This window comes from Octodon degus, unplaced genomic scaffold (assembly GCF_000260255.1).
Source record: "Octodon degus isolate 3935 unplaced genomic scaffold, OctDeg1.0 scaffold00008, whole genome shotgun sequence".
Classification (NCBI taxonomy): Eukaryota; Metazoa; Chordata; class Mammalia; order Rodentia; family Octodontidae; genus Octodon; species Octodon degus.
In genome coordinates this window covers 525,691-540,368 of record NW_004524584.1, presented here as the reverse complement: position 1 = coordinate 540,368, position 14,678 = coordinate 525,691, and the positions used below count along the sequence as shown (strand labels likewise).

The 14,678-nt window shown below is 39.4% G+C and overlaps 1 protein-coding gene across 1 annotated transcript in view; it reads left to right on the top strand.

Annotated features, from left to right (window-relative positions):
- Positions 1 to 14,678, top strand: part of Clstn2 (calsyntenin 2) — a 710,452-nt gene that overhangs the window by 251,957 nt on the left and 443,817 nt on the right. The window contains exon 2 of the mRNA XM_004624971.2: positions 8,147 to 8,269. Within this exon, the coding sequence (XP_004625028.1) occupies positions 8,147 to 8,269 (123 nt within the window). The remainder of the gene's footprint in view (positions 1 to 8,146; positions 8,270 to 14,678) is intronic.

The window sequence follows — 14,678 nt, the reverse complement described above, 5'->3', positions numbered from 1 at the left end:
TACACCTTATAAACATATATTTTAAGTTCTCAAGTGCCAGTTTCTGAACAAACTATAATTTCTGGGTCTCATAAATGAAACTTTCAAGATACAATTGGCTGTTCCAGTCTATGTCACCCATCAGTTTCCCTGTGGGTCCAAATTTTCAGCCTGGCTAAACAATCACCAGGGAATGGAGTCAGAATGGAAAGGAGCCTGGCAAGTGCAGGGTCCTCAGTTCAATCCTCCATACAAAAAAGAAAGAAAGAAAGAAAGAAAGAAAGAAAGAAAGAAAGAAAGAAAGAAAGGAAAGGTGGGCATGTCAGGCAGAAGACCAACTTGATTACTGGAACAAATATTTACTATAGTGTGGTTAATCTACTAAAGCATCTTTGAATTAGGAAAGCATATTTTTTATTCATGCATTACCTGCACCCAGGCAGTGGTATTGGAGTTCTGAAGATCCAGAAGCTAGCAGTGACCAGAAGGATGAACTTTAGGATGAAAGCAGAAAGACTCAAAGGGTACATTTTCAGCCATAAAGCTTTGCTGCCTGTATTAAGCAGTAACACACATTCTATCAGGGGTAAGAGCACAGAGAAGAGTGCTGAGAAGCTCTCCTGAGAGGCGCTCCTGTGTTCTAGTTAAGGCGCATTGGGTGGTAAGACCTAATTTCTCTGTAAGTGGAGCAGAAATATCACACTGGTGTTTCCTCTGCTTGAGTGAAAGACATTTTCCAGTGTGTGAAACATGCTGGAGGAGAGACAAGACAGAGGCTAGAAATGGTCCTAAAGTGGCACGAGTGACAGAGTTCAGCCTCCAGACGGGTCACGCAGTACACAGGGGCGCTGTCTTATCAGTTATTTCCACTAACTGATACAGGCCAGCTCTCCTGGAGTGAAGCAGGACAGTGTGTGGGGGGCATGTTGTGAGCTGACTGGCCTGTCTGTCAGAACAAAAAGACATGGTGAAGCCACAAGCACCAGCTCTGTCTGCCTCTTTCTGGACAGGAGATATGCGCCAGCATCCCATGAAGCCAGGACTTAGAAGCAGCCCCCAGGTGGTTTCCGTGCATGGAGATAGGTACTGCACGATGTGAATTCTGTCCATCAATCCAGCCTAGTGCCGGTCTTGCCTACTCAAGCATAGCTCTCCATCCAAACCTCACTACTCCCGTTTTGCACACCACAAACCAGGTCCTTTGCACACACACATTTTTATGCATGGAGCTCTTTACAGGCTTTATTCTGATTTGAGTCTTACTGCTTATGACTTAGAAAATACTTTCTCTATGAACAATCCTGGATTGCTACGGGCCAGTACTTCTGCCCTTTTTTCCCTACAGAACTCTTCTCTTCCTACCTAATTCTTACTGTTGTGGATATTGTGGGTTTCCCTCTAGTGTAACAGTTAAGAATAACCAATGATTGTAGCTTTATATTTTAAGGCAAAATTTAAATATATGATTTCACTTTTTAAAGTGTGCAGTCAGGTAAGTTTTGACAAATGCAGACAAAAAGAAGTGTAACTACTACCATAGTCAAGATACAGAATAATTCCTTTATTCTGGGAAGTTCCCTTCTTCCCCTTGGCAATCACATGTCACCCCAGACACTGATGATCTATTCCAGTACCTTTTGATTTTCTAGAAAGTCACATGAATGGCCTCCATGGCACAGTCTTCTTTGTTTGACTGTTTTCACTTTTGTTCCCTAGCAAATGCTTGGTGTACTCATCTGCTTTGCTATGCAGATCAGAACTTGATCATTTTTATTGCTGGGTATGTGTACGTTATCCAGAATACTATAATTTGTTCATGCAGGCACCAGTTGATGGCCATTTTAGTTTCCAGTGCAGCATTATTCCAAATAAAGATGTTACGTTTTCACACAACCCAGTACCAAAGCATCATCTAGAGCCAGCTTTGGGCTTAATTATTATAAGTTTTGCAAGCAGGAGACACAGAAACTTAAAAGCCTGGTGAATTTTTATTGAATAGCATCAGTTGTCCTTCATTGCTGAACAAAAAGTCCTTGAAACAAGTTAGCAAACAGAGTATATTTGGGGGCGAGAAAGTACAGGCTGTGCAGCTGACTGCGGTCCAACAGCTGGCCAGTTTGCTCTGGTGTGTAGCTGCGTGGAGTCTGTCAAGGCTGAGTCTAACAGATGACCTCTGTGGTGGGCTTGGTGATCTTGTGTTGTTCTAATATAGTGTCAGACTACTAGTTGACTTTTATGCTTTTAAAATTCCCATCATAATGTTAATTGCATTTGTATAAATCTTTTTCATTTAAAAAATTATTTGTTTATTTATTTCATAAAGAGTCTCACTACACAGCTCATACTCCTAGTGATCCTCCTGTCTCAGCCACTCCAGTGCTGGGATTACAAGTGTACACCACCATGCCTGCTTTCAGTGGCCAGCATGGTGCAGGTGAGGTTCTGTGACCAGCATGGCATGCGGCACCCGGTGATTGAACCCAGGTCCTTGCAATTGCCAGGCAGGTGCTTAGACTGCCTAGTTATCTCCCTAACCAGCATTTGTATAAACCTTTTGTATAGTAATGTTTTAACTTCTTTGAGGTGAGTTCTAGAAATGGAATTGTGCAGTCATTTAAAATAACCTCCTATTCTGTTTTCGAATATGACATGTAGTTCGTAGTGCATAAGAGTTCTACTACTTCATCAGAACTCTGATTATCAATCTTATTTCCCTTATTAGCCTCTCTCTCTCTCTCTCTCTCTCTCTCTCTCTCTCTCTCTCTCTCACTCTCTCTCTCTCCTTTCTTTTTTGTACCAGGAATCAAACTTGGAACCTTGCACCTGTCAGGCAGGTGCTTATGCCACTGAGCTATACTCCTGGCCCTACCTGCTTTTCTTTTTGAAATAAGTTTCCTAAGTTTTCCAGGTTGTACTGGAATCAGCAATCTTCCTGTCTCAATGTCAGCTGTATGTGGGTTTATGGGCACATGGCACTGTACCTGACTGTCCCTCCTCTCCGCTGGTATTCATGTCTGCCTTTATGTCAATACCACACTGTCTTGCTTAGGGCAGCTTTGCAGTGTTTTCAGATAAGATGGTGCAAGTCTTTCAACTTTGTTTTTTTCTTTTTAAAGAGGAAAACAAACAGACAAACAAAAAAAAATAAAAAGAAGAAGAAAAAAAAGTCAACTTTGTTCTTGTCTTCCAAAGTTAATGCTGTATCAGGCCTTTACTATTTTTTATATAAATGTTGTGTTGGCTTACCACTTCAAAAAATCCTACTAGCATTTTGACTGGGATTGTCTTCAATCTGTAAATCAATTTTGGGGAAAATTTACATCTTAACTCTATTGACTCTACCAAACATAAGCACAGTTTATCTTTTCTTAAAGAATTCTCAGGCCTTTAAGACTGAGTGTGGTGGTGTGCACCTGTAATCCCAGCACTTGGGAGGTTGAAAATAGGAGGATCCCTACGAATCTGATCTGTGTAGTGCAACCCTGTAAAACTGTACCAAATACATAAAAAATAAATAAAATATTTAAAAAAGACTTCTCAGGCCTTTAAATTCTTTCTAATGTCTTGAACTTTTCATTATATAGATCTTGCATGCTTTTCTGAAAATCATCACTAAGTATGCCATTGTTTTTAATGCTATGTAACATTAATTTAACTTAATTTAATTTCTTAGTTGTCCATTGCTAGTAATAGACACACCACTGAATTTATACCTTTATTTTCCATCCTACAACCTTCCTAGATGCTCTTGTAATTTCTAGCCACAGTTTTTTGTTCTATAATACATTCAAAATTGGTAATCGTGCTCTCTGTGAGTACAGGACAACTTTACCTTTTTCGATCTGACCTGACACTTTTTTTTTTGCTCTGTTGCATGCATTAGCTCCCCCAGAACAGTGTGAGGAAATGAGAGAGTGGACATCCTTAGAGTAGCCTTGCTCTTCAGGGAAAAACATTTACTTTCTACTTTTAAGTATGAGGCTTTTGCAAAGGTTCTTTATCAGTTTGAGTAAATCTCCTTATGCTGCTCATTTCCTGACAGCTTTAATTAAAAATGAATACTGAATTTTGTCAAATGCTCTTTTTCAAGGGCCTTGAACCCTCTTTTACCTCAATGCTTAGCACGGCATCTTTATACATCTGGGTGCTACATGAATATCTGTCAAATGGGTGGTGCCAGGAGGCAACCCCTCAGGTACCCAAAACACGGAGTGGGATCAGCAGCATTAGTGTCTGAATGCGTGATCTGCACAGAGGGGCCTAAATTTGCCTACGTAAACTCTTGCAATTGTCACAGAAGATACAAGAACTGATCATCCCCATTTTACAAATGCAACATAAGTGTCACATGGAACAATAGAAAAGCTAAAGTGCTTAAGAAAGAGGCCAACATTAAGTTTAGAAAACATATATATATATATATATATCTTATTCCACATATAATATACCCTAGGTGGAGTGTGACTCAGACATGGTGGAGTGAAAGACTCAAGAATCCAATGGCTCTGGATGCAAGGAATCTGTACTAAAGGACCATCAAACCTACTCAGAACGAAACATAATTCTTGTACAATTCTGGGCTCAGCCATGAACAATTTCCACAATCTGAAAGTAATATACTTTTATCAATTTTGAGGATTTGGTCTATTAAGCATAGATGGCGCGTGCCTGTAATCCCAGTCCTGGAGAGATTGAGACAGGAGGATCACTGCGAACCCGAGCTGTATAGCAACACCCGGTAGGTAGGTAGGTAGGTAGGTAGGTAGATAGATAGATGATAGATAGATAGATAGATAGATAGATAGATAGATAGATAATTAAAAAGAAGAAAGCATAGTTAGTTTTTAATACATCAAAATAAAAATATTGCTGAACCCTGACAATGCAAAAGTCCAGATAGGCCTGAGGGCATGTAGAAAAGAAGGAAGAAAAATTTAAGGATATCAACATTTTTGTTTTCCAAAATGAGGACATTGAATCTCTTCTGAACCTCAAATCCTCACCAGCAAAATGATATTGAAAGTCTTACCCAGTGGGGTTGCTATGAAGATTAATGCATTGTGTATATAAAACACCCTATATGTAATAGATGCTCCCTGACTATAGCAGTAAGAGAGGTAAAGGGAGGCAAGACTGAGGTAGTAAGAAGATTGATCCCCCTCTGCTGATTGGAGGCTGTCCACAAACTGCCCACTCAGTAGGTGCTGGCATTGCCCAGAGGCTAGTGGTGAGTCTGAGGAATGAAAGGGCTAAGCCAAGGCCAAGAGTAGGAACAGTTATCCCAGATTCCATCACCTGCCACTTAGAAGTACTACTAGTCTGAGCCTCTGGGTGAGCTCCTGGCATATGCTCTGTGTTCATTTTTAATGAATAGGCCCCTAGGTTCAATTGTGGGAAGAAAAGATTAATTGTTTCTCCCAACAGTGGCAAATTATTTACATTGCATTTGTGTTGATGGCTAGCAGTAGAGCAGAGGAGTGTGAGGAGGGCCCAGAGTGGCTGTAATTCTTCCGGGGTCCACACCGAAGCATCAGTCCCAGAGCCCGAATGCAAGACTGGATGAGTCTGAGGCTCTATGCACGCCTGGAGGGGGCAGAACAGCTTTCCTCCCTGGGCCTGATTCAATCAGCAGGAATGGTTTCAGGGGCACAGATATGTCCCTGCCTGATCAGCCGGGCACTCAGTCAGTTGATGATTGGTGAGGAATGAATCACAAGGAGTTGGAAGAAGGCTTGAGATGAGGCTACCAGTAATCCTAGGATAAGCTTTCAACTGGCCTTTAGAAGGGGAGTAGGATGAGAAAGGACAATAGCTCCTGCTTTGCCATTGCCCTTGAAAAGTTTGCAGTGTGATGTATACTATGATATACATATACATATATATATGTGTATATATATCTATCAGAATGCATATTTGTGTTATGTATTATGTGTGCACATTTGTAAATGTTTGGGATGTTGTGTAATAGGAAGAGTTCTTGCTTTCCTACTCTCTAATAACCATGTAGTAACTTTTCGAAGTCACATCTATCTCATGGAAGTTGTCTCCTCATCATCTTTGTAGTGACCACACCTGCCCAACAGGTTGCTGGGGGGAGATTACAGGTGGAACTACACCCTTGAAACTGGGAGGCACAGGGTGGCGGTTGGCACTGGGCCAATTTGGATTACGTTAGGGCTCCTTCCCACATATTATTATATTTGTAAAACATCTGCTTTGCATCTAGGATTCTGTGAGGGTGTGGGAGATTAGAGAAAGACCACAAAACTCACAGTTGAGTAAACAGATTAATATTTTAGAAAGATTATGCTTGATATAGGTGTGAAGTATGAACTGGAAGGAGCAAGGACTTGCAGCCAGGGGACAAGTTAAAAGGCCACTGCAGTAAGTCAGAGAGAACTCATGTGGGCTAGAACAAAATCAGATGAAACATACCCAGGAGATGAAATGGAAAAGGATGGGTGTGAAAAGATAAGATGCCATGAAGGAAAATGACACCATATCCTGACACAAGTCTTAGTTCAGTTCTCTACCCATGACAAGTACCTGTTAACTATAGGCATAGTACATCCAGCCACTAGGGTGGCCATTCAAAGCACCCAAATTGAGTGTCTTAGAAACACAGCAATATGTGGTTTTGCACTTCTAGTGGGCTAAAGTCTAAAGTCAATGTGTCATGTAGGGCTACGCTTCCCCTGAATGTGCTAGGGGAGGATCTGTTCTGAGTGCCCATCTGAGCTCCTGGTAGATCTCAGCTCATGGCAGCATCACTCCAATTTCCTCATAGTGCTCCACCTGGGTGTCTGTCTGTCCAGATTTCCCGTTTTTTAAGAACATCACTCATGCTCCATGAGGGCCTATCACGGGCATCATTTTAACCTGATAGAGAAGACTATCTCTGAGCACAGTCAAATTCTGAAGTCCTAAAGATTAGGATTCCAACATATATATTTTTAGGGGTAGGCATAATTCAACCTGAAACATACATTGCATATATGTTTTAAGTGTATTAATTAATATTAAATAATGCATTATTCAGCTAGCCAACTTATCAAAGAGCAAAGTTGCTAGGTAATCTAGATCACTTAGTCCTTAAGCGGCCAGAAAATATTTGAATGTTTGTTGCAAACTTGTATTTATATTAGTATCTATACATGTATCTATGTATTGTTCATGCATGTATATAGAATGCAGTAATATCACCTAAAGGTGGATCCAATTAGGTTGAGGTCAGAAATCCCAGAATATATAGTCATAATCATCTAGTTTTTTGGATTGGTAATGGACTTTTATTGTAAAATATCTACTAATAGATAGTATGCTGCAAAATTATAAATTTATAATCAGTTTAACAATATCTATACTGCGTGTCCAGAAATATAAATAATAGAATTTTGATGAGGTGAAAGATGCTATGAGGTCTGGGGAGATAGCTCAGCAGTCTAAGCGCCTGCCTGGCAAGCAAGGACCTGCGTTCGATCCCCGGTACCACGTGATGTGCTGGCCCTGGAATCCTGGATGTGCCATGCTGGCCCCTGAGACCATGGATGGTGGTTCACACCTGTAATCCTAGTGCTGGGGAGGTTGAGACAGGAGGGTCACTATGAAGTTCAAGCTGGGTAGCGAGACCCTGTATCAAAAATAAGTAAATAAATTATTTTTTAAAAAAATGTATGAAAGACAAAAATCATGTTTGTGGGCTGGAGATACAGTTCAGTGATGCAGTGCCTACCTGGCAGGCTGAAAGTCCTGAGTATGATTTCTGATAGCGAAAAAGAAAAAAATCATGCTTGCATTTTGGTACTACCCCTTACCTTGTATGTGCCTGGAGTGAACTGATCTCTCTCTGTAAGTCTCTGAAGCTTCTCTGGGTACTAAATGTGTTAACAGAGCTGATGTGGTGGTGCATGCCTATAGTCCCAGCACTTGGGAGGCTGAGGCAGGAGGATTACTCAGAGTTCTAGACCACCCTGGATTACACAGTGAGTCCAGGCCAGCCTGAACTACATAGAAAGATGTTGTCTCAAAAAATATAAAAATAATGAATGGGTTAACCTGTTCTAGAATTGTTGGATGAGAGAGCCTGTGACTGGGTATATGTTCAAAAGTAATAATAGTACTAGAGGTTAGTTATTTACACGTTGTTCTTTGTTTCCATTGTTTCTAGTCAACAAACACAAGCCATGGATTGAGACTTCGTATCATGGAGTCATAACTGAGAATAATGACACAGTCATTTTGGACCCACCACTGGTAGCCCTGGATAAAGATGCACCGGTTCCTTTTGCAGGTGAGATGAAGGCTTCCTATGGTTGAGCTTTGTAGACTCAACAAGCCCAGGCTGGGCTGTTATAGCGAGTGTCACCACTTGAGCATGTTCTAGTTCAGCCTATCGATTTCATTCTGTGTGCTTTTTAAAAAATTTTATTTTGGGTGTGGATTCTGTCTCTGCCTGTGGCATCAGAATACCTCCAGTACAGGATCTCTTTTTTCTGTTTGCTGAGTGGTGGTAAACTGCTGAAGTGATCCTTGGAGTTGGGAACTTGAACTAGTAAAGTCACTGGGGGCATTTCCCCTCTAGATAGGTGATCTACAGATCCACAGATAAAATGTGTGATTCACTGTCCCCAGTACCTCTATATCATGTATAGGTGGGTACTTCTAACTAGGTAGATTGGCAGGGAATGATCAGGAAATATTTGCTAAAAGTAAGGGTCATGCCCTTGGTCTTACATGTGGCTGGGGTTTTTGTAGAGGAAAGCAGAGGGCAGAACAGCTTTGCCCTCTGAATCTGTGGCTAAAGAGTTTTCTCACTGCTATCAGGACAACCACTGCTTTCCTCCTCCAAGGGCCATACCCCAGAAGGAGTGAGTACAGGGTACTGTGATGGCCTGTGTTTCCATAGATTTGGCAAAGACAAGGGTGATAGCAGGTGTAGGAGGGATTGGACAGAGAATTCTTGAAGATGCCTGCATCTTGAGTAATATTGTTAATGCTTTATAACTGTCAGGAGAAAGACAGGAAATTTAATGAAGGTTTTCAAGACTTCTAGAAGATTACTTTATGACAGATGGGTGCCCAGCCGAGGTTTTCACCACAATGAAGTCTATTTTTTCTGACAGTTTGTCTGTTACATTATGAGCTTTTTGGGCAGAAAAAAAAATTGGTCCTTTTGCACTTTTAAGAGATAAGCTCTGTGGAGGCCCCTTTTTTATTATGGAGCGTTATGAAGTAAGGAGTGACACGATGGGTTAAATTCACTGTTATGTGAAGACAAATCCATAAGCATCCTTGCAGAGCGTGGGGGATACTCTCAACTCTCAGAAGAGGGCTTTATCTTTGTTTTATGTACAAAGTTAACCACCAAGGGCACCTAACTGTGACTTCCATGGTGTTTAGCGTTAGGGCATTTCCATGCATCTTCTGGATAGCCTCAACGGTTCTGTACAACCCAATACCACTTGGAAGAAAAAGTCACGTGCCATCTTTGCCACAAGAAAATGAGCTGTCTTCCTCAAACCTTCTCCGCCAGCCTATGAATACTCCAACTCATTCTTTCTTGGACATAACTGCTAGGTGTTGGGATTAATCAACGATTCTGAGCAACTTCTGAAAACTAGATATTTAAGCAAAAATTGGGGGTCATGGTGATATTTAGTTTGCTATGTACTGTGTATTTTAAAACATAGATATGGGATTTAGGAACTGAGAGATGTTTGCGTGAAAATTCAGAATTCTGGTTCACTTTGAATAATCAGATGAAATACAGAGCTAAGCCATTGCTTCCCTCTTAAACCAAGCATGCACTCTGGCTTCCCTCAAGTCTCCATCATGGCCTGTGTGCAGAGGCCTTTACAGTAAGTAGGGGCCTCATGTACCACTTCAGCCTGAATCTGTGAACTCTCTTTCAAGCATAAAATAGTAAACTAATGACAGATTTCAGAGAAGTAAAGGGATATCATTAAGTCAGTTCTGTGCAGGGAAGCTAATAACTTCAAAGATGAGGTATGCCTCTGACTATTCATTATGTCTACCCTTCAGGTAGCCCTGTTCTCAACCAATAGTGAGCAGGGGAGCTAAAGTCTAAAGTCAAATTACAAGTGCTCCAATGCGGAAATCAGAATAGGGAAACAAAACAACAGTTCAAGCAAGTGTGACATTGGAAAGTTTGAATATCTAAAACATTACTTAGCAGTCTTGTTTTTAGTGCTGAAGAGCAATTAAAAGTTTCACCTAAAGATTTACTAGATGATCTCTTAAATCCTAAATCTACCCATTGCCTTTGAACTTGGGCTTGTATTCTGACCAGTGGACGTGTCCATGGTCAGGCGGGCACATCTTCAAACTATGGTGTGCTTACAGCAGAGCTCTGAGTAGTTATTACCAACTAAAGACAATTTCTATATTCCACCTGGTCTTTGCAGCTGCCTTAAAAACATAGAGCTTAATGCATCAAAATATAATCTTCCCATCTCCTAAGAGTAAAAAATAAAGGTGCTTTTAGAACAGTCAAAGCTATTTTTCTCAGTGCTATTTATGATCGGCTCTAAGACAGGAACCAGGCACTAGCTATCCATCCATGCTGCAGGCATTTATTTTAAAACATTTATCTTAAAAAGAAAATACTGAAGATTTATTTCAGATCCCTATCATTCTCATAAAATTGAAAAATTCATATCTGCCAGCTCCATCACTCCTTGAAGTCAACTGAAGCTTTTAGTCCCCTTATCAACTGTTCATGCATTATGGGTCATTTTCCCCAGCCCTCTTCATGGGGTCTTTATTTAGCTCAAGAGGGGAGCTATAAGCTCCGTGGAAGATACTTCCCACTATATTGCTTTTCCTTGGTCTTGTTTCTCTTATCTCCCCCACCTGAGTCTTTAAAGTTTTTTTAAGTAAATGTTTTTTACACATAGGCTTTGATAAATATCATTTAGAATCATATGCAATCCCAAATGATTCTCCTGTAATAAAACTCCCAATTGTATTGTGTATATAAATGCATAATACAAGAAGATATCACATCTTTTATGATATATACAACCTGATTATGATAATAATAAGACATTCATTGCAGAAAATATGGAAAAAACTTGAAGCCTGTGTTTTCCTACCACCAGAGAGGGCATTGCTGAACATTTCAGTGTATTTGCTTTTAGTCCTTTATCTACTCTTTTTAAAAGATTGTAGAGGCCAGAGAGATAGCTCAGTAGAGTAAGTACTTGCCAGGCAAGCGCAAGAGCCTGAGTTCAATCCCCAGTTCTGCCAAAAAAAACAAATAAATAAAAAGATTGTGATCAAATCCTATATTTAATACTAAATTTTATAAACATGTTTTATGGATTTAATTATCATTTCATTAAATAACAATAAACCATTTTAATGTATAATGATTTTTAAATACTTATGAAATATTGATATTAATATTTTGCCACCAAATAATGAAAATATGCTATTTTATTTAATGTCCTCATCTGATTACATGACTGTGTTTACATATTTAATGAGTATTCTATAGCTTATCATTCTCTGACTGTTGGACAATTAGTCCATTTTCAATTTTTTTAATTTGAACCAATGTCCCACATTTTAGTTTCTGTTGTTTGGATGGACTGTGAGAATTGGAATTAATTGGACAAACATTTTATTTTATTGATATTTAAAATTTCATTTTAATAAGCAAAATAAGTAATGTTCTAAAAATGAAGATTTGATCAAAGCATAATTTGATAAAATATCGTTAAGTGGGGAAGAAAATAGCCTGTGGGCTCATTTGATAATGTTTGTTCATGAAAAACGCAGCTTTTACTTAACTGAATTCCCATTGCCTAAAAGTTCATACTTCATATTTATAAATCTAAATATGCACATGAACAGAAATCAGTGAAGATACATAATATTTCCATATCGATTATAGCAGAGTCCAAGTGGTATATGTAGTGTTCATTAAATTGAGTTTGGTGTTTTAGTGTCAGTGATCATTGTTGTAGCAGTTTTGGTCAATAATCACATCTCAATGAATAATATTGCTGCGTGAGTTTTGGGACTTGTACATAGATCCTTGACACCAATCCATTAATCAGTCCCACTGATGTGTTCCGTGTCCTCATCATTCTAACTTTGATTGGGCAAACATTTTAAAATTTTCTGAATCAAGCTGCACTGCTCTCCCGCAAAGGTGTGTGGGTCTGTAATCTTGTTCATACGGTGAGTCCATTCTCCATGTCCCACATGTGCATAATTCTGCTGATACGATTTAGTGTCAGTATGGCAAAATAGCTGATTGCAGTAACATCCCTATTATCATGTAGAAGACAATATAAGCTTTTCAACATTGTTTTGATAAAATTTAAGCAACGTCTGTGAGGTATATTGCAATGATTCAAATGCATGGAAGTTTAATAAATTAGAGTTTCCCTCTCCTGACCTGCCTTGCTGATAATTTCCTAGATAAGACACCCCAGTGAACCCGGGGTAAGCAACTGGCCTGACATGCAGAGCAGGTCTGGATCCTGGCAGGGATGGGCCCAGGGCTTCTCTGTCTCCTGAGTTCCCTGTCCCTGTGACGCTGCCTTTGGATCCATGTCCCACCTGACCAGGAAAAGCTCCTGTAGACTACAGTCAAGTCCATTAGATTTGACTCAATTTTCAGCTCAAAGTGTGAGCTCTGTAGAATTGACCTTTATAAAGAATCAGAAACAGAAAAATCCTTGAGTAATAACAGAAATCTTGTCTAAAATCCTGGCATAAAATGGTAATAAAAGCAAGCTGGGCACAATGTGAACTTATTAATTTCTGCATGTGCCCTACTGAGGCCTGTTAGGAAACTATGGAGACTTTTAAATTTGAAGGGAATTACATTGCCTTTCAGAGATAATAGAACTGCTCATTTGTCTACATCGGGCCAGTCTGGACTTGTCTTTTGTGAGGACAGGGATGCAGAGAATGATCAGGCATAATTGGCTGGCTTCTCTGGCTGGGGAAGTCTCTAAAGGCTACGCAGAAAATTGCCTGGGACGTGATCTGGCATGGTGCGATTAGCTGGTTGCAGTTGTGGTTGTAGCAGGGGTTGCTCTCTCTTCTGTGTCCATCTGCCTGTCTACCTGTCGGCTTCCTGCCTCCCATCTTGGCTCACCAGGGGCCTTGTTCATGACTCAGGCCCTATGGCTGACTGACCACAAAGACCCTTCCAGGCCTCCATATCTCCATAGTCCATTTTGCTGTTGTTGTTGTTATTGTTTTGTTTTCAGGTAAGTTCATCCATCTAGCCCAGGCAGACCTTGAACTCATGATTTTCCTGTTTCAGCCTCCCAAGAGCTGGATTTTCAGGATCTGCCACCACACATGGCTCCAGCCATGGTGTCTCATGGTAAGAGAAGGCAGAAGTTGTTAATAGGGATGAAATTTTTAAAATGTTATTTTATTACTTTTTTAAATTGTCAAATAACATTGTATGTTTTTATCAAATACAATATGGTGTTTTGTAGTACACAGATATAGATAGACATTGCTGGTGGTTAAACCTAATGGATTAACCTATGCATTACCTTCAATAATTATTTTTCTGCATGCATTAGGACATAAAATTCACCCTATAGAATATGATAAATCATTGGTTTTATTTTATTTATTTCCATAATTTTATTGAGAAACAAATAGCAATGAGACAATTTCAAACCAAATTGGTAGGACAGTTTCAACAATTAACACATTGCATACATTCTTCCTAGTGGTTAATTGCTATACAAGATGCGGACATGATATCCTATTTACATACACTATTAGGACAAATCCCTCTATTCATTAAGAGAATGTAACTATATATCTATCCTAACCACTTTGAATACACAGATACAATATGGACATTCATCTGTATCCCCTTTTTTTGTTTAGTTCCGTTATTTGAATAGTATAGGTGTGTTAACTGATAAATCATTGTTAACTGCTACCTTGCTAATAGATTTCTTCAAATGTATTCCCTGTATCTTATGGAAATTATGTATCTGCTGACTCTGGCATCTCCTCATTCCTCAATCCTTAATTTCCAGCCCCTGGTAATCACCAATATATTTTCTACTTCTCTGAGATAAATAGTTTTAGGTTCCACATATGCGTGAGGTCATGTAGTATTTGTCTCTCTGTCCTGGCTTATTTCACTTACCAGACCTGCATCATTTATGTTGTGCCACTCACTAGTTTTGTAATTTCAGGTAAATCAGTGAATTCCTTTAACAGAGGAGTTCAAAAGGAAGTTAATTTTGGTACCAACTCCTCGGATTAATATTTGAATTAAATAAGATATTAAGGCAAAGGTGCCTAGAGCTCCCTCCAGCAGTCCAAAGTACCCTATACACCATGATTTTGATAAATAGCAATAATGAGAACATCAGTCTAATTGTAATTCTTCTTATTACCAATAAACCACACACATTTGCTTTCTATTAGGTTGATTATAGTAATGTAGTTAGAAACTGTGATGATGACGATGGTGCTAAAGAAAACAGAAAACTAAGTTTGGAACTTTTCTAAAGCTTGATAGACACACTGACCCACATGTACCATTAAACCAAACCTCCTCTATTGTTTGGTTAGGTGGCAGTACAGGAATAATTCATTAAATAATGTAGGAGAAAGGAGCTCAAAAATTGTATAGTATAGCTCTATAAATAAATGTAAGTTTAGTTGTAGTAAAATTCCTT